The 19,134-nt window shown below is 43.1% G+C and overlaps 1 protein-coding gene across 4 annotated transcripts in view; it reads right to left on the reverse strand.

Annotated features, from left to right (window-relative positions):
- FBXW11 (F-box and WD repeat domain containing 11) overlaps positions 1-19,134 on the reverse strand; it is a 75,580-nt gene that overhangs the window by 54,438 nt on the left and 2,008 nt on the right. Inside the window, exons 2-4 of one of the 4 annotated variants that reach the window (XM_068158807.1) lie at positions 12,477-12,556; positions 9,567-9,675; positions 2,515-2,616 (exon numbers count right to left, since the gene is read on the reverse strand). The exons of 1 other annotated variant lie outside the window; for it this stretch is intronic. In XM_068158807.1, coding sequence (XP_068014908.1) covers positions 2,515-2,565 — 51 coding nt within the window. In that variant the 5' untranslated portion in view covers positions 2,566-2,616; positions 9,567-9,675; positions 12,477-12,556. The remainder of the gene's footprint in view (positions 1-2,514; positions 2,617-9,566; positions 9,676-12,476; positions 12,557-19,134) is intronic. 2 more of the 4 variants (XM_068158830.1, XM_068158822.1) reach the window with 2 other exon arrangements.

Here is a 19,134-nt window from a genome sequence, read left to right on the forward strand (position 1 = left end):
TTATCAACAGGAATTTGTCATACTCCATATTCTGCATCAATTAACCTGCCCAGCTTGCTCTGAGAATAGAATAATAATAATAGAATAAACCAGGTTGGAAGAGACCTTCAAGATCATCGCATCCAACCCCTCAACCAATCCAAACCACCTAAACAACTAAACCATGGCCTCTTCAGTTGACAGCTAACTACTATGCCCCTACTGAGAGATACTGTGACAAGAAGAAAAAAAGGCTTCATAATAAAGAGGTTTGCTGTTATTTCAATTGGTTGTGTAGACTTTCCTGTCTGCAGTATAGTTTTAATGGAAAGTTCAGCTGGGGGGAAAAAAAGAACAGTTGCTTTGCCATGACGTGCTAACTGATGAGATATTTCCAAACAACTGATTTGTAAGATACTTGGGGCAGTCATAAAAGTTCTCAGATTCATCATGAAGGAGTCCTTGCAATTCCCAAACAAGGCACTTGGAGCAGCAGGGAACCTGAGCTTGATAAGGAGCCCTAAGGCTGACAGACACTCTGAAATTCTTTGTGTGGGAGTCCAGCAGCTCTCCCCCCCCTCAATACTTGTAGTCCATGAAACTAAGATCTACATCTACCATTGAAAAGACAGCAACTACCAGCAGAACTGCTCCTATCCTGAAACAGTTCTCAAACTGCTAAATACAATTAGGCATAAGTCACAAATTCAAAAGTCAGGTAAGAGAGGAGGTGAAAAAATCAAGCAATAAGCAAGACAGTGTAGGACTGTGAGTATGCCTGCATCAAGGAGCAGGAGCACCTGTTTCCAGCTTACTACTCATACCTCTCACCAAGGTTCACCAACAAGCCTTGCACAAATTACTGACCCATCCCACCAGACTCCGTCCCATCATTATCCATCTTAAAATCAACTATGATAGCTTGCTGAAAATAGTCTGAGAGGCTCCTCAGCCATTGACAAGTTAGGTTCCAGGACAGAAAAAAAAATAATTCAAAATTACCACCGAAAAAGGTTTCACTTTTCCCGTGAGGAAAGAGGGTCAGAAGCTTTTGTATCAAATCTAGCTTATAGATCTAGGCCAGCCTGATCTAGCGTGGGGTGTCCCTGCCCATGGCAGAGGGGTTGGAACTACATGATCCTTGTGGTCCCTTCCAACCCTGAATGATACTATGATAAATACTCCCAAGACAGACACCAAACCCTGTGACTTTGCCCTTTTATGACTATAAGCATATCCCATAAGCATTATTTGGCCATGAGGTACTACCAATTTGTATCAAATTTTATTAGCCATCTATACATTTAACTTGGTCATGGCTCCCCACACACACACACACACTCTTGGAATAGTATTTCCATACTGGAAACAAAAAGCATTCAACCAGAAAAAGATGTTCAGAATCTAACAGGAATTTTGAAGTCATTTTTAATTCTGGAACACAAATTTGCTGGAACTTCAGGTGGCCACATTTTGCAGGCAAGGGGTTTGGAAATAAACAGTCACTACCTAAGGTAAGCCATTCAGGTTATCCACTCTCTGAACTCAAGACTGCAAACAAAACTCTATTTGTTTAAGTTTCCATTCACAAAAAAAGCAGTTTCCTTGAAGTAGCTGTTTCTTCCACATGAAAGACTGAGCCACTGACTATCAGAAAAGATAGCACTAAATAATAGTTCTGCTAAAAATGTTACATTCCAAAACACTTTAGGAAGTGCCACACAGTTGACCCACAGTTCTACATTTTCTCTCCAAGGCAAGCACCCTAGGAGTTCAACAACTAGGAGTTCAGTTTTCTTTTTCAATCCCTCCCAAACCAGGAAAGAAACAGCAACAGCTCCCCCATCTATAAATTATGCAGGCTCAGCATAAACAGCCTACTAGGAGAAAAACAACAGAGAACTTGAGATGTAGTGGTCTTCTGTGCAGAGTAAGCCCCCATCCCTTGTTCTTTGCTTTTAAAAGTTAAGCTAACACAGCAACCCAAGGAGCTCCAGGACTCTATGCTAACTATTCTACATTCAAACATGCCAACAACAGTAATGTAAGGCTATAACCAGGACCACACTTGGTGAATACCAAAAAGCTTATCCTTTCTGAAGGAAATCAGACAAATTATTACAGGCTGGTCAGTTCATTGTAATTTAAGAGAAATGGCAAAGCTCATTTATGTTGGTTTGTTTGTTTTAAACAAGAAAGCAAAAGGTAGCAGGCAACATGCACAACTATGCTACTTATATCACAACTTCAGTAAACAGGCAATAAAACACAAACGCTCTCCCACCCCCCCCAAGAGCCTACTGTACAGAAAAGCCCTCTTAAGGTTCACTCCTACAATGCAGTTCAGTAGAAGCTTTCAGAAAAGGAGGCACAAAAAAAAATAAGAAAGAAAGAAAAAAAGAAAGAAAAAGAAAGATTAAAAAAAAGGAAAACATTTAGCAGACTTAACAATTTGATTAAAACAGAGTCCTGAGAGTTTAAACACATGTTCAACAGCATACGCATAACATTTACAACAAGAAAGAAGAAAGGCACCTGGAGACATCTGACACTGGGCATGCTCTGCAGGCATCTCAGTGCGCACATGCTCTCTACCAGGTTGGAGCAGCCTAGCCACAAAGACCTTGGCACAGAACACTGCAGGGTGACAAAAAGGAAGGAAGAGAAGAAGCGGTTAGATGCCACAACAAATCACTCAAGGCAGGCAACTCATTAGTATGTTAACGTGGGTACTTATCTATGTTGTATCTACAGCGATCACAGGGTTAGCGGCCGAGGGTAAAATAACGACTGAAGATCCTTTTCAGAAACAAGCCATCCCTCTGGTCTTCAAGGAGAACAAGCTCATGTTCCTCATTTGCACCCATGTCACCAGATTAATAATTTAAGTCCCTGCCAGCAGCATCAGGGTTGTTACAGTGGTCCATCCACACATTGCTACCACCAGAAGTTCTGCTGCAGCAGGGGAAGATGCCTTCCTCACCCAGCAACCCAACCTAGCCACAATTGCTTGGGAGGCTTGTGCCTTTGCAGCCACCCTTGGGGAACAAGTGCAGGAGCTTTTCATTAGGGTGGCACATCTTCAAAATACAACCTGGAGGAGCTTCAGTAATTAAGGTTTGGCACCTCGCTCTGCCTTGACTTTCCCAAATAATTTGTGCTTACTTATTCCAACAGCAAAGCCAAGGTGAACTTCTGAGGTTACAATCCATGTACTGGGACACTGACAACTCAGAAGTCTTTTTAGAGAGGAACAACCCTCACCTAAATTTGAATAGCATTAGCAAGTTCTGCTTAGTCAAGATGCAGAATAGCGTCCTGATTAAATGGGTTATTGGGGGGGAAAAAGGTTCAATCATCAGCTGAGGGTATCCTAAAGCTGAATTTTACCCTAACTACATGTATTACTCAAACCAAAACCCAAGACAGAAAGAACCAACTTTAACTACTAGACTCCACACTGCTGACACTAGAATTTAGGAAACATTTGGGGATCCTTTTTGGTTCTTTTCTAAAGATATTTGTTGCAGACTCCCCAAACCTTTTAGAGCCCCATAACATGAGTTCCCAGTTCCTTTTCAAGACAGAGTACCACACACACACTACTAGCCATCAGACAGAGTTAGGGAAAGGGATTTCCATTCCTCACTCTCAAGCAGTGCACAAACCCAGCTCTAAAATCTGGCACCCACTGAGCTTTCAATAGTTTTCACACAGGATTCCACATTAGTTGTAACAAATACCAAATCTGCATAGGAAAAACCCCACACAGAAGTCTAAAGAGGAAGAACCAAGGTGAAGACTCAAGGAAAGCAGTTTGTGAGTTTGCCCCAGTCAGGGAGGGAGCCCAGAGCAACTCAAGAGTTAAAAACTTTTGTCTTTGTTTGGTATCTTATGAATAAAACAAAAGAAAGTTTATTTTCATCTCTTGTGCTAAGGAGAGCAATTAAAGGAAAAGCAGAAGAATCACCTTAGCAACACCAAAACACACAGGAATCCTCTTCTCTTATCCAGCAGGAAGGTTGTGATTCCATATGGAATCCTGTATGATGCACTTGGCATGGGGTGAGTAGGTGCATATACTTTATGTAGAGAGGTAAAACCAAACCTGTTTCTGCTGTACTGTACTATTCTTCCTTCTATAGGGAAATCCATTGATTTATATTTATGTTATTAAGAGTTTCTCATTTCACCTTTAGAGAAACATGATTTTTCATGTAACTAGGGAACAATTAACCCTGCCAAACCCTCAACATTTACTTCCCAGAACTGTTCCAAGATAGCCAACCCACACTAAGGAAACTACCTCAACATCAATGAGGCAACAACCACCCAGTTTTTATATTTACTGGTCAAACCAGCTGCTGAAGATGCTGGATCTTATGCAGATACTTTCCATTAGACCAGGTTGCTGAGGGCCTCATCCAATCTGGCCTTGAACACCTACAGGTAGGTAGGGAACATCAATGACCGCCCTGGGCGACCTGTTTCATTCTCACCGCCCTCACTCTAAAGAATTTCTCTCTAATCTCCAGTCTAAATCCGCCCTCCTCAAGCTTCAAGCCATTCCCTCTCATCCTATCACTACAAGTCCTTGTAAAAAGTCCCTCCCCAGCTCTCACCTGGCCCCCTTCAGGTACTGGAAGGCTGCACTTAAGGTCTTCCCAGTACTTTTTCTTCTCCAGGCTGTGCAGCCGCAACTCTCTCAGCCTGCCCCAGCCTCTCATCACTTTTGTGGCCTCCTCTAGATCTGCTCCAGCAGTTCCATGTCCCTCTGGACTGCTAGCTGACACTGCTAGCTCATGTTGAGTTTTCCACCAACTGCCACCCTCAAGTCCTTCTCCTCCAGACTGATCTCAAGCCACTGCTCACCCAGCCTGGATTTGTGCTTGGGATTGCCCCGAACCAGGTGTAGGACCCTGCCCTTGGCCTGCTTCAAAACAAGCCTATACAACCCAAGAAAGTTCCTGCTTTATCTGTTTCACTACTCAATCTCATTTGGCACACCTGAATGGTGTTTCTGTAGCACTGAATCACAGCAATACAGTGCAACACTGCAGATAATTATTAAAGGCAAGATAAATTTCTACTGTTAATGCTGCTTGTCCCACTCAGTAAAAGCCACTGGTGAATAAACAACCAAGTTCTCTCCTCAGATTTTCAGATCACATACACAAACCTGTGCACATAGAAGTATGACTCCACACTTAAGGGAGTCCATAAATTAGAAGCTAAAAGTAACTGCTATTAGGGCCACACTTTCTTTTACAAACTCTAGCTACATAAAGATGGGGAACCTGGGAACTAATTTTTACTTTGTTTCAAAATCCACTGGAGAGAGGCCCTTTCCATGCCGTGTTTAAGCCACACAAAAACCTTTCCACGTCATTAGGACACCCTGAATGAAAGGCTTTATAAAACCCACTGGACACTCAGCTGCAGCAATGATCTTGCACAATACCACTAATTAAATATTGCACTCTACTTCACACTACAACAGGAATGTGCAAATATTTGTGCGCTTCACTGACATGTTACTGCTTGACCCTGCTTGCATAGGAGCTGCCACAAATGAAAGCAGGGTAGTGCATTAAAGGGCTAATTTGTGCCTAACGAGTCTGAAATTAAAAATTCACTTTCCACTTGCCTCTCCTCAGGATCCTAGGGAGCCACAGTACCACTTAATGAAGTCTGGGGGAGGGAAAACAACATTGGGCAACGGGCACAATACTAAATGCACATGAGGCAGTGGCGACCCCACCATACGTGGTTAAAATACATGGGGGTTGTAGACAGGCAGAGGTTGGTCTCTTCTCCCAGGCAGCCAGCACCAGAACAAGAGGACACAGTCTCAGGCTGCACCAGGGGAGGTTCAGGCTGGAGGTCAGGAGAAGTTTTACACAGAGAGAGTGATTGCCCATTGGAATGGACTGCCAGGGGAGGTGGTGGAATCGCCATCACTGGAGGTGTTCAGGAGGAGACTTGACAGGGTGCTTGGTGCCATGGGTTAGTTGATTAGGTGGTGTTGGATGATAGGTTGGACACAATGATCTTGAAGGTCTCTTCCAACCTGGTTTATTCTATTCTAGTCTATTTAAACTAAGAGCAACTGAAACTCTGATTTTTAAGGAACAAAGTAATTTGCAATGCAGGGTTTTAACCAACTCACATCGTGATACCCCTGTGCTCACCTGGACTACCCTCAGGGGAGGAGCAAGCAGGTGAAAGGGATGTTACAGCTATTTGATGCTGAAAGAATAAAGACAAATAGAGAAACCCACATTCTGACCTTTTAGATGCCTCAAGTTTTGAAAGATCCATATATTAACTTTATTGTAGAATCACAGAATGTTTTGGGTTGGAAGGGACCTCCAAAGGTCATCTAGGCAAAACTCCCTGCAGTCAGCAGGGACATCCTCCACTAGACCAGGTTGTTCAGAGCTTTGTCCAGCCTGACCTTGACTATCTCCAGGGGTGGGGCTGCAACCAACTCCCTGGGCAACCTGTTGCAATACCCTCATGGCAAAGAGTTTGTTCCTAATATCCAATCTAAATCAACTTTTCTGTAATTTCAAACCATTGCCCTTTATCCTACCACAAATACCTGGTTTGATGGTCCAGCCTCAGGAATTACATCTCAAGATTTAGGTTTCAATCTTGGACCTCACAATTAAGAAACCAAATGCTTGCATTGGGGTTCTAAACTATAAATTCTTAGCAGTATTAGTAGAACAGGAATGTGGTTCAGCATCTTTAAAGGTCAGATGCTAAGAGCTTCTTGCATTAACAGTAAAGAACGCAGCAGCATTCTTCCAATAATCAACTTTGCAGCTGCTAATTTCTAGGATAGAGCCACTAATATATTTAAAAAATAATAATAGAACAAACAAAAAAAATACCCACACAAATTATCTGCTCCTAAATCATCCAAAGTTTTGATTCACCTTTTACTTCTCCTAGGTGGATGGCGCTGTTGTCTTGTTAAAGCACTGCAAAATGTCCAGCAACCTTTCATGGCAGTTCATTTGAATTTAAGTTATAGCCAAACACAAGTCCCCAGGCTTTATCATCCCCTAGGTAAAATCTAATCCACCCATTTATCCTAGCAAGCCCACCAAATTGCTCACAAAATAAAATCAGCCTGTAGTCTGTGATTAGTTCCTAATGAAACTAATACATAAATATCCTTGCTTTTGAGAATCAGTTTCTAAGCAGAGCCCAGAAAGGATTGGCATGGAGGTTATTCTAGAATGTCAAAGAGCAATACAGCAAAACAAATGAAGGAGCTCACTGACTTCATTTTTTCCCCAAGGAGCATGACTAACTGTATTCATTTGCTCCTCCTGCAACAGGACCCTTGAAGATTACCCAGTTCCAAGTTCCATGTGCAGAGACATCTTCCACTAGGCCTCATCTAAACTGACCTAACACCATCCACAACTCCCTGGGCAACCTGTTCCAGTGTCTCCCCACCCTCACTGTCAAGAATTTCTTCTTGATCTCCACTCTAGATTCCCCCCTCGTGCCCCCTCATGGGGGCAAAGCCATTGCTCCTCACCCTATCACTGTAAGCTCTTGTAAGAAGACCCTCCCCAACTCTCCTGTAGCACCCTTCAGGTACTAGAAGGCTGCTCTAAGGTCTCCCTGGAGCCTTCACTTCTCCAGGTTGAACCACCACAATTCCCTCACAGCCTGTCCCCATAGGAGAGGTTCTCCAGCCTCCTGATCATTGTTGTGGTCTCCTCTGGACCCACTCCAGCAGTTCCATGTCCTTCTTATACTGAGGGCACCAGAACTGGATGCAGTGCTCCAGGTGGGGTTTTACCAGAGCAGTGCAGAGGGGCAGAATCACCTCCCTTGCCTTGCTGCTCACACTGCTTTTAATACAGCCCTTTCTGCTTTTGATACATTCTTATGTAGTTTATTACAGAACCAAATTGAACATCAGAACCTATTAATTCGTTCAAGTTTACATCTTCTCCTCAAGTGTGAAATCCTTTCCTCAGCTTTCTTGTGACAACAAACCAGCTCCTCAGTAAGGTTAATTCATGTTCTGGGTGTTCACAAGATTATGAATAGAGATTGGAAGTACAGCCACAAAATTTCAACCTCTTCAGGATACTCTTCAGGTTTTTATTTAGAAGAAACTCACTTGCTGTTCAACATTGGTAATTTAATGCTTCATTTATTCTGATTTATGCCTGGACCAACAGAACTGATTCTTATTTCCATTAGCACTTAATATTGATAAATCCATGGGGTAGCTTCTGTTTGCTAAAACCACCTCTGCAGTTGGGAATGACAGACAGCTCCCACTAGCTCAGATTTAATGCTGCAAAAAAGGAGTACTCTGAAAAGCAAAGTTAGACTTAAGGACAGCATGACTGTTTCTGAAAGCTATGTGCTCCCAAGTCAGATTTATTATCGAGCTCAGATCTTAAGTTTCTCAAAAAAAATCAGCAACCACCACAATAAGACATTATGAAAATACAAAGCAGTTGCATTGTTCAAAGGCCTTCAGTATTATTTTACACTGGGCAGGGAACAGTGGCCAACTACTCAAACTCCATCCCATTTTGCTAGCTCCAGATCTTCCAGATCTTACCTGGTGTTTTTACCTCAAGTGACTCGTTCAAGATAGTGACAAGCAGAACAGTGTCGAACCAACTAGATACAGGAGTAATATTTGCAATAGGTGGAAAAGTAAAAATGTCAAAATATACTCTTAAGTGTGAATACTTAATCAGAAACCAAGTGTGGGGGCATGCACGTAGCACAAATATGCGTGATCCACAAGTGACAGCCTGGCTTGGCACAGCAACACACCACTACGCTGCACGTTTTGGCACAACATTGAAGATCTGCACTGAGGTACTCAAAAACAAAGAGAATTTACATCAGACCAATAGCAGTACTTTGTACTCCTCCTGTTCTCATTTCAAAACCAAGTTGTCCCTTGAGAGATGCAGTGTAGTCACATGCTCCATACAAGTTTGCTGCATTCGGTGCCATCACATCACTGCCTTTTCCACATCCAAAGTGCAATCTCACGTCTAGTCTTGAGTGTCTGATTTGGAAGGCTTTCTGAGTGCCATTTGTACAATGCATTTCCAAAACCCACACAGTTTTGGATATGCATTCAAGTGTTCTGCTTTGATTTAGCAGTGCCTGTATTCTCAGGTCAAGAAAGTTGGGTTTGATGTAATTTACTCTGGCATTTCTGTCGACGAACTACAAATGCCAAAAGTGAATGTCTCAAAAATAAGTACCCACAGAGCAGCCAACTCATTTTAACTTGTGAAATGGTTCTGATTACTCCTGTGTTACCAGATCATTCTCTTAAAAAAAAAAAAATAAATAAAAATGTGTGGCCAAAAACTGAGCCACACTTCCATCAGAAAAAAATCTATTTAGCTAAATGATTGCCACTCGAGATATAAATTGCTCAGCGTTGCAACCTTCCAACAGCCACTCAAGATCCACACGTAAGCTTCTTGCATTTGGGGAAAAAATACTGAAGTGAGGAATCAGGAAAAGTAAAGCAAGACAAAGGGGAAATAATTTATCAAATAAATTCTCCTCATTACCACACCGTTCTTCTAGATAGCACAATGAATTCACAGCAGGGTGATCGATAACGCAGTCCCACTCTGCTCCTGGAGATCAAAGTGTGCGTTTGCTACAACAAAATGAATGCTACAAAAGGAACAAGGGTTCAGTAGAGAAGAGAGTAAATGATTTATTTGAATATAACAGCAATTTTACTCCAGGATAATTTATTCATCAGGATAAGACCAAGGAGATGCAGTAGCTCCTTTTCAGGAAGGTGCAAAAGACCAGGAAGAAAACCCTAGTATGTGTACAGAAGTCACTGTGGATGTTAACCAAAAGCAGCTACATTTCCCAAGATACACAAGATTTCATTAACCCTTGCTTCTTTCACGTAGGTACATCCAAATTCCCCCAGCTTCAGAACTTCCAAAAGCGTGATAATATTTCTTTCTGTATTAATACACCTTATGTTAGATAAAAAAGGCCATTTCCAAAGAAAAAAGGCTTTCCCGTGCTCTCAGGCAGCATGAACAGAGGTGTTACACACATCTACCCACAGCAACACACCTGCTTGTAGTAAATCATAACTGGGGTGAAAAGAGAAACACTGAAAAAAGACCTAGCACTGCCGGCTGAAATGGTAGAAACTCTGAGTGAGTCAAACACTGAAACTTGCCCAAGATGTCAGGAGATATCTTAGATTCTTTTCTGCATTATGTTTTTAAGGATGAGACCTCACATAACCGAAAAATAACATTAACTCCACCTAAAAATCTGGTAGAGAAGGCAGTGTGCACTTGAACTAGACGAGCTGAAATGCATGGCAAGTCAGGGCTCAGCACACAATCAAATGCTAGCTTCCATTCAGGGCTTGCACATCAAATGTTGCAGAGGAACATTCACACAGCCTTTGATAGCTTACATTCTACTTTTTGAAGCTTAGGATTCAAAACCTGGGCAAGAACTAAGCCTCCAACCTGCGTGCACTTGCACTTGAGTTCAACTCAGCTTCAAGGCTGGCCTTTGACAGGGCTGCTTTGTTTCAGAAAGTTCAATTTTATTACATATCATAACATCAGGGCGCTAAATCTGGAGTACACATTTATGCTTCCTCTTTTCCCCTCCTCTCAGTGTCTTCCTCTTTTCAGTTTTCATCCTTAAAGATGAAAGTTCACTTCTGCCTCCCTGTTCTCTCACTTCAGCAAAGGGCACACCCTGAGCAGCAAAGACTCCACAGGAAGATGTTATTTTGCAGCTTTAACTCTAAGGCCAGTCTGGTGTGTGGGACAAAACTGGGTTGATGTTAGATGAGATTGCAAGAAATGTGTCAGACTGATGAGTATTTCCCTTAGATTCTCCCTCATTTTTTGTTAAGAAATTAAAGTTTAAAAAAAAAAAAAAGGCATGCCCAAGGCCTCTCCACCCTAACCAGATAAAATGCAAGCACTCAGATAATCACACCAGGAAACAACAGCACCCTGTGCAAAAATAATTCAATATTTATGTATTCAGCAATTAAATTCAAGTGTCACTTTTGCACAACACCATGCCAGCAAAACAAATGCAGAGCTAAAACAACACAAAAGATCAACAGCACCTACACGAGTTTCTTCTACAGTAGGTGAAATGTTGAGGCCTGAACGCTCACTTTAACATCTGTCTGCAGAAGAGAAGACTTAAGTGGCTCAGCGTCATTGCTGTTAACATCCAGAGGAATTGAGGCACATTGCTTTCTTTGGAAATCAGTTGCCAAGTTCATTAAAGCACTAACAATAAAGCTGGGCATTAGGAGAGGTGCAGGTCCCCTGCTCACACCAGAGACCTAACTCAGACAAGTTTGTTTTCTACCAGCCAGGGACCAAGCTTTCCCTCCTAGCACACACGAATACCTTCCAAACTTATCTTTAAGGTAACATGCCATAGCCTTTCACAGTCATCTCAGTCTCGGATCAACGTGTCTCAAAATACAACCACTGAATTCACAGAATTGTTTAGGCTGGAAAAGACCCTTGAAAATATCAAACCAAATCATCAACCCAACACTACCAAGCCCACTGTTAAAGCACGCTCCTGAGCACCACATCTCCATAGCTTTTCAATCCATCCAAGGATATTGACTCCAACACTGTCTTGATCAGCCTATTACAGGGCTTCACAACCCTTTCAGGGAAGAAACTGTTCCTGATGTCCAACTTACACCTCCCCTAGTACAAATTGAGGCCATTTCCTCTTATCCTACCACTTGCTACTTGGGAGAACCAACCAACCCCCCACCTTGCTCCAACCTCCTTTGGAGTTGTAGGTAGGATGAAGACCTTCCCTCAAACTCAACCGTACTTCCCTACTGTGAAATAAACCCACTCTGAAGCCCCTCATGAAAACCCTGCCTTACAACTCTGAGAACAACTATGAACAGAATTTGAGGTTGAAATCTTATGCAGATTTAAAAGGCTGACTCCAAGTGCTGCCCACAACAGAATTTCAAATGGCATCTCAGCAAGGTAAAGCTACTGGAATTGGCACTGCAAACAACTAGACAAGTTCTCTCAGTTTCTGATGAGCTCATCAAATGGCACAGCTAGAAATCAGAGTAGAGAGCTATTACTTTCCTGAACCTAACTGAGAAGCCCATTGAAGTCACTGGTGAGGCTGCTCTCCCCTTTCAGAAGCACTTGCTTAGTGCCCCTATTCCTGTCGACCCTGCTTTCCAGCTCTGCAGAAGGCAGATCTGCCTCATCTAAGTCTGGCTGTCACAGCAGCAGTGCAGTTCCCTAACAAACTGCAGGTGTATTTACTGAACATGCCCTTTCTTACTCTGAACTCAGCAGCCACCTTGGTGCACTCTAACCCTTGAGGGACACGAAGCAGTTAAAGCAAGGTACTGAATGTGCGGACAAACTCATCTAAGCAGAAGCAGCAAGATATAGTACAGGGTGACTTCTTACCTGAAACTTTGTTTCTGGGCTTCAGATCCACCAATCCAGAATGAAAGGGGATTCGAATGGGTTTTCCTTCTCAGACTTGTCTGTTAAAAGAGAGCAGCCAATCATCTTCAGCTTGGAGTATCTACTTCTTTCTTGAACGAACTCCCAGTTACGTTCTCCTACTGCTGTCAGAAGCCAAGGCAGCCTAGGCACCTTACCAGTCCGTACTGACTACTGCCTAGAAGGCTCATCGGATTGGTGGATCTAAGACAGAGAAACGGATTTACCAACAAGAATTGCTCTTTCCCCTGCCCTGAATCACCCAATGCACAAGTGGTTTGGGGCTACATCTCACTGTGCAAAGATCAGAAAGATGAGAACAAACTACAAGGCAAGTAATGAAGGAACTGCTAAAGCTTCAACCACCAGCTCAAACCTCACAAGCCTGCTCCATGAACTGCCAGAGCAGTAATACACAGGTTTCAACAGCAGGCCACCACAGTTCTCCTAATTTGCCACATAGATCCTTTAAAGCATTTTGGTGGAAAGAATAATTTCCCTGTTTCCAGACTCAAAATGATCTGACTTGCCTTACACATCTGCACCACAAAGATGGAGTCTTCAAGACAGCTGTGATCTGAACGACAGCCCTGAAATCAGGGTATTTTCAGTATGGCTGTATCTCTGGAAAACAATCTAGAATTAGAAGAGAGTAAGCCAAGGCATGCTACTCCCAAGACAAGAAAAAGTCACTTCCTAGCAAGCAAGATGATAAAAGGCCTTCATCCGGTGCTCTCAGCACCACACTTAAGAGCTGTGACTAATGTAAAGCAGCTTTAACACCACCACCTAAGAGAAGATGAAGTCTGCAGAAAGCCCATGCTATGCATGTAACAGAAAGCATATCCTAGAGACCGGACTCTGTGCCTTCCAGTCAGGTCTTCAAACCATACAGTCCACAACAGTGCCCCTAACAGCAGCCACAAGCCACAGCAGTTTCCTAGAACATAACACTGCAACATCCACAGAGGAATATGACACTGCCGCCTCTCACCCCTTCCTCTGCTCCCCAGGCCCTCCAGAGAGCTGAACCGAACCTTCTTCAGCCTCCACAACTATGTCCCAAATCTCAAAGCACCAGCAGCTCGGAGAAGGGTGGGAGAAACTGCCACTTTTCACAGCTGTGCCAAGAAACACTCTGAGTGAGGACAGAGCCACCCAAAGAAAGAAGCATCTTCATCACGGGGTGACTTCCTGCCTTCCTACTGCTGGTAAAGCAATAGTTGACTCTATGGTGACATTTCAAGGACAAAGCAGCACTGTAAGCCTGACACCATGTCCAATCTGGGATTTTTAAAGCTGCCAAGTAAAGTGATAAGATGTCAAGGCATATGACTCAGAATTTTTAGAGTACAATATAGCTCAGTAAGGCACCAGCTACCCAAATTACATAAATGTACTGATTTGCTAAGTCACAACAGAGCCAGCAGGCTGTTGGAAGGAGGCACACGTCACCATTCCTTAAAAGTATTCGCAAGTGTTACAGCACAGGTCTGATTTTTGTCTGGAGAAGTACTGGTGGGATGGGAGTCAGCCTGAATATCAAGTTTCCCTGGCTAGTCCTTCACTGCCAGAACAGACTTACCTAAGGTTTTCTACCAGATACAAGCTGTAATTGTAACTTAACTCACAATTAACTCACCATTTTGCAAAGATTCTCAGTAGGGATTTTCAGAGAGCTATTTTTGTCTGAAATATTTCTATTGGCATGACTGAAAGGGGTACAAGATTTGAACAAGGTATCGTGACATGAACACAGACCTCACAAGAAGGCAAAGAACACAAGGTAGTGTCACAACTTCTTCTGTACCAAAACTCCACTTTCAAGAACTGTACAACAGTACAAAACTTGGAACACAGCCCTGCAACGCATAACACTGAATATATAGTTGGGGTTTTCCTCCATGTCAATGAGCAAAACAAAACCTTGTAGTGTTGCCACAGCTAGTTAACCCAAAAAAGGTTTTTTTACCAGTTTACCCAGGAAGCACATCAGTCCCTATTCCTAACAAGCAGGCACCTACCTACATCTTGCAGATTCCTGCCTGTATTCACACAGAACACAGGCCCGGGAAGCTGAACTCCTCTTTGACCCCCACTGAAAACTTTTAATTACCTGGGGTAGGAGTAGAGGGATACAACTCCTGAGGGGACCTGCATTAACAAAGCAATGAGGAAAGGGGATGCCTTCAAACCCTCCCCTTGTTAATTTAGCCTGCATGAGAAGCAGATTAAGTCCCCCAACAGAGCCAGGGCTTTTTTGTCGTTAAAATAGGAATGGCAGCGAGTTATTTCTGCATTCTCCGGTTGTGCACGACTCGTACTGGGAAATGGGGGGAAGCAGCGCAGGAGAGCGGAGCAGGCTGTCAGCTGTCGCACCACTGAGCTCATGAACACACCAATAAACTGGGGAAGGAAGGGATTTTCCAGAAAAAGGGGATTTTCCCTGCATAATGGAGCACTATCAATACCATGGAAAACAAACCAGGGAATCACATTATATAACAACACAAACAGTGGCATTAGTAGAAAGAAGACATCGCCAGAGAACAAAGCTGGAATGTGAGTATTGTTATTAATCAGCATTAAACAACTTGGTAAATATTCTCATTTCCCTGCCATTTATTTTCTTCCTTGCATCAAAAAAAAACCAACCCTGACTTCTCACAGAGCAGCCCTCTTATAACCACAGTCTCTCATTCTCTTCCCACACATCATCCTTCTCACATTGGCACGTTTGCTGCAACATCCATTTCATTTTAAACCCATCAGCAATCTCCCTGTGCAGGCTGCTGCACAAGCACTCTGAGCAGCACAGGAAGATGAAGCTGGAAATGCCAAAGCAACAGTGACCTCTAAACTCCACCGCAGTAAAACGGAATGCATCAAAAGACACACGTGGAGCTGATTGAACAGGTAGTGAACGTGGGCTGGAAAACACGTGTGAAATGAAAAGGTACATCCATCCTTCAAAGTGCAAGCCCAAGTCTCTCTAAGGGTGCAGCTTGGAAGGAGGCAGTTTGTTTGCCTGAGATGCTGCTCACAATGCTCACTGGTGACCCAAATTTTTATCAGCATTCAACAGCTCTGCCTAAGGGATACAACCAGTGCCATCTGAAACGGCATACGTGTGCCTTACAACTTTTTAAAGGAGCAACCCAACAGCTGGCACATACCAGTGTGCCTGCAGAGATGTGATCTCGTGCCAGCGACACCTGGATGTTGGATTTATGAGCACAGTTCAGGACCTCCTGGTCCCAAGCCAGAGCTCAGAGGCAACGTGTGGCCCTGAACACTACCCAGCGGTGCCCACACACACAGAGGAAGCCAGACATGCATTTCAGGCAGCAACGGAATGTTCTCTGCTGCATCTGACTTGCTCTGCATTGTTGCAAAGGTTGGAAGACGTAGTAATCACAGAAAATGTAACTGCACTGCAAGGCTGAAGAAGCCTCTGAATGTCAAATGAGATTCTCAAAGCCTTTGGTGAAACACCAGTGTCTAGTCTCCACAAGAAACTATCTTTCTATTAAGAACTAAAACATTTGCATTTCACAGTTTTCCCTACAAATGGAGCATCTGCAGCTTTCCCTTTCCAACCTCCCTTCTGCCCTTCTGTGTTCTCCTTCTTCCCTTCACCACCCCAGTTTCCCAATCAGGCCACTGTTTTATCTCACCCTTCCCAAAAGCTACAGCTTTCCATGCCTCTTTGTCTACTTCCCCCATTTCATCATCACTGCTGGCTCTAGACGCAGCGTCTTGCTCCAATTCATTTTCTTAAGCTCTTCCTTCCCATTTTCTGCATCACTGCCAAAGTCAGTGCAATCTATTCTCTTTAGATTTGCATCCTTTCTTCTACAGGCACTCTCTGAAATGTGACTGTTGCTCTGACAGCCTGTGCAGCAGCACAGATCTTACATCCCCTGCCCTAAAGGCTCATCTGTGCCTTTCTAAGACAGCCATCTAGCTCCCTACCTCTTTAGATACCTGCTCCAGCCATTCCTCTTTTTTCCCCAGGTATGAAGCTGTCAAGCATGCCACCAGCTGCATGATTTAATGTCTGACATGCAGCTCTCAATTCTGCCAATTCAGCTACTGAAGATTAAAAAACAAGATAACTGCAAAGCAAATAGATTGTTATCCTACTGAAGCAAGCACAACTAGCTTACACACAAGTTGACAAATGTCTTCCTAACTCTCCATCTACTCCCAAGCATTTAAGAGCCAGTCACACTTCAGCTAGAACAGCAGCCTCTTTGTTTCAGATGCAAAGCTGATGGCTGCCCCGTCCACCTGTATCTCTAGAACTAAAAAAGTAAACTCTTTGAAGGGTTCCTCTGAGAGCACATGGAAAAAGGGTCACAAAACTAACTGCCTGCTTGGCTTGAAATGATTGAGGCAAGGAAGGAAAAAAACCCCAGAGTGTTACAGCCCTACTGAGATCTATGCAGCAGCTGTATTTTAAGTTTCCAAACAGAATGCTGGGATTTATTTTGCATGGTAAAGCTTTAAATAGTTTGGGGGCACAGGCATCTCCCATTGCAGTAGCCCAAGGAACATCAGGTACTTGCTGGCATGATTTACAGGACAGGCTGCTGCTGGCAGGCAGGCAGGCCTGTGTGAAATACTTGACTCTGAAATTGTTACCTTTTCATTTTGAAGACCTTCAGCTCACATCAAAGTTCTGCCAGGAGAAACTGAAAGACTTTTGGCAAGATATTCAACTGTAGTTCTTCATTTATTATTTACCAAGGCACTTAAACACCGGACACTTTTATGAGAGAGAGTGAGGTTCTACACACTAAAGGTAGCATATTAGAAAGAGTATCCTCCATACAGATAAGAAGTTTAAGATACAAATGATAATGCAGTATGAACAAGCTCTTCTCAGCTTTATTGCTAGGCATGGTCCATGCTGCTACCATGGAGCAGTGGGATACTGAACTTAAACCATCTCTGCAGTGGAGGGGGTGATCTGTGTTTGAATAACAGCCCATGTACCAAGGACAGAGTGGAAAGACAGATGAAAATAAGCCCAGAAAGAGTGAGAATTTACACACAGTTGGCTTTCTGCTTCAGTTACCATGTCCCACAGGTGTCTGCTGGGTTCATGAGCCTGGAAGCAACAGAATTATTTCATACAATCCACATCTTGTGCTGCACACAGTTCACCTCATAAATGCCTAACACTTTAACCTGTAGAAAACCCACAGTTGCCATACTCAAGTATTCTTTTATAGCCACTTCCATACAGCTAAGAAGCTAGTCACTCCCTACTTGAATATCTGCTGGTAAAACAGAAGAATGGTTCCGTGAGGCTTCCTAAGCAAGTGAAAACCAGGTGGTTTTTTAGCAGGTGTTGAAAGCAGATGCATACAGCAGGTTTGATGGGACTGAGCGACACAGATTTTATACAGAAATCACAGAATCACTAGGTAAAAAAAAAAAATCCCTGCTTCATAAAACATTGCTGTTGGGACTTCACCTTAAGAGAGAGAAAAGCTTCATTCCTTAAAAAAGGAAAAAAGGTTACAGTTATCTAATTTCACAGAGAAAAAAAATCAAACCCAGGGGAAGAAAGAGTCCTTTCAATCATTTTTTGGCTAGCTCTCCATCTGTTCTGGATTACTCCCTTACTACTACTCCTTTTCTAATAGTTTGCCCACTCACTGAGAGCATGGAAGTATCTAAGTACCACCCAGTTGGATATGCCTAAATCTGGATGCCCTACCCCTGCAGCACAAGTTAAACTTTGAGGGCTTGCACCTCTTAAAATCATCTCTAAAGGCAAAGGGCTTCTTGACTCTAGAAGTCATCTGCAAATGAAAGCCATGAAATGTCCCCACTGAATCCACTGCCCAGCACCTTTAAAGCAGCTACATGACATGATCTACAAAAATCAGAACAAGGCATGAAAAGCCTTAAGCTGTCCTAGAAGGCAGTGACTTCAGAGCAGTCACTAAAACTTCATACAGCAACTCCAAGACATCACTCTGAAACCCTCAAATATTTCTCTTGGATCCCAGCATTAAAAATAGAACAGTATTATTGCCAGGACTGATTTCTCTTTAAATAAATGGAAATAATCTCTCCAGTGAAGGCAGAGTTGAGGCCTAGAACACCATGTTCTGAAACTTCCATGCAATTAACATGTGGATACAGGATCTCTTGTTTATCAACCCCTCAGAATCACAGTTTGCTCCTCACAACTTCTGCCCCACACACTTGCTGCTCTATTTACTGTATACTCATCATGGATGCTGGAGGGAAGTGACCAAACCCAATCTCCTGTAACAAAAAGAGGCACAAAACATCCTGGTTGAGTGAACAGCAATGTCTTAACAAAGAAAACCATCCTGCTAAGCCCGAGAGGCTGAGGTGATCCCTGGTTAAGGGATTGTTTGCCACCAGCATTAACAACCGATACAAGAGTTTGGGTAGAACACTGAAATCACTGGCTGAGAGCTCAGTCAATACCACCTCTGCTTTGTATATTTAAACACATCTTCTGGAGAATCTTATCTCCTACAACACACAGAAAGGTAAAACCTCCACAAAATGTCTTCTTTAGGAATGACTTTCAATGATTGTAGTGAATCATTCAAACACTAAGCCTTCA

The sequence above is a fragment of the Melanerpes formicivorus genome, unplaced genomic scaffold (genome assembly GCF_026170545.1).
Source record: "Melanerpes formicivorus ecotype bairdi unplaced genomic scaffold, bMelFor1.0.p_v2 SCAF_2, whole genome shotgun sequence".
NCBI lineage: Eukaryota > Metazoa > Chordata > Aves > Piciformes > Picidae > Melanerpes > Melanerpes formicivorus.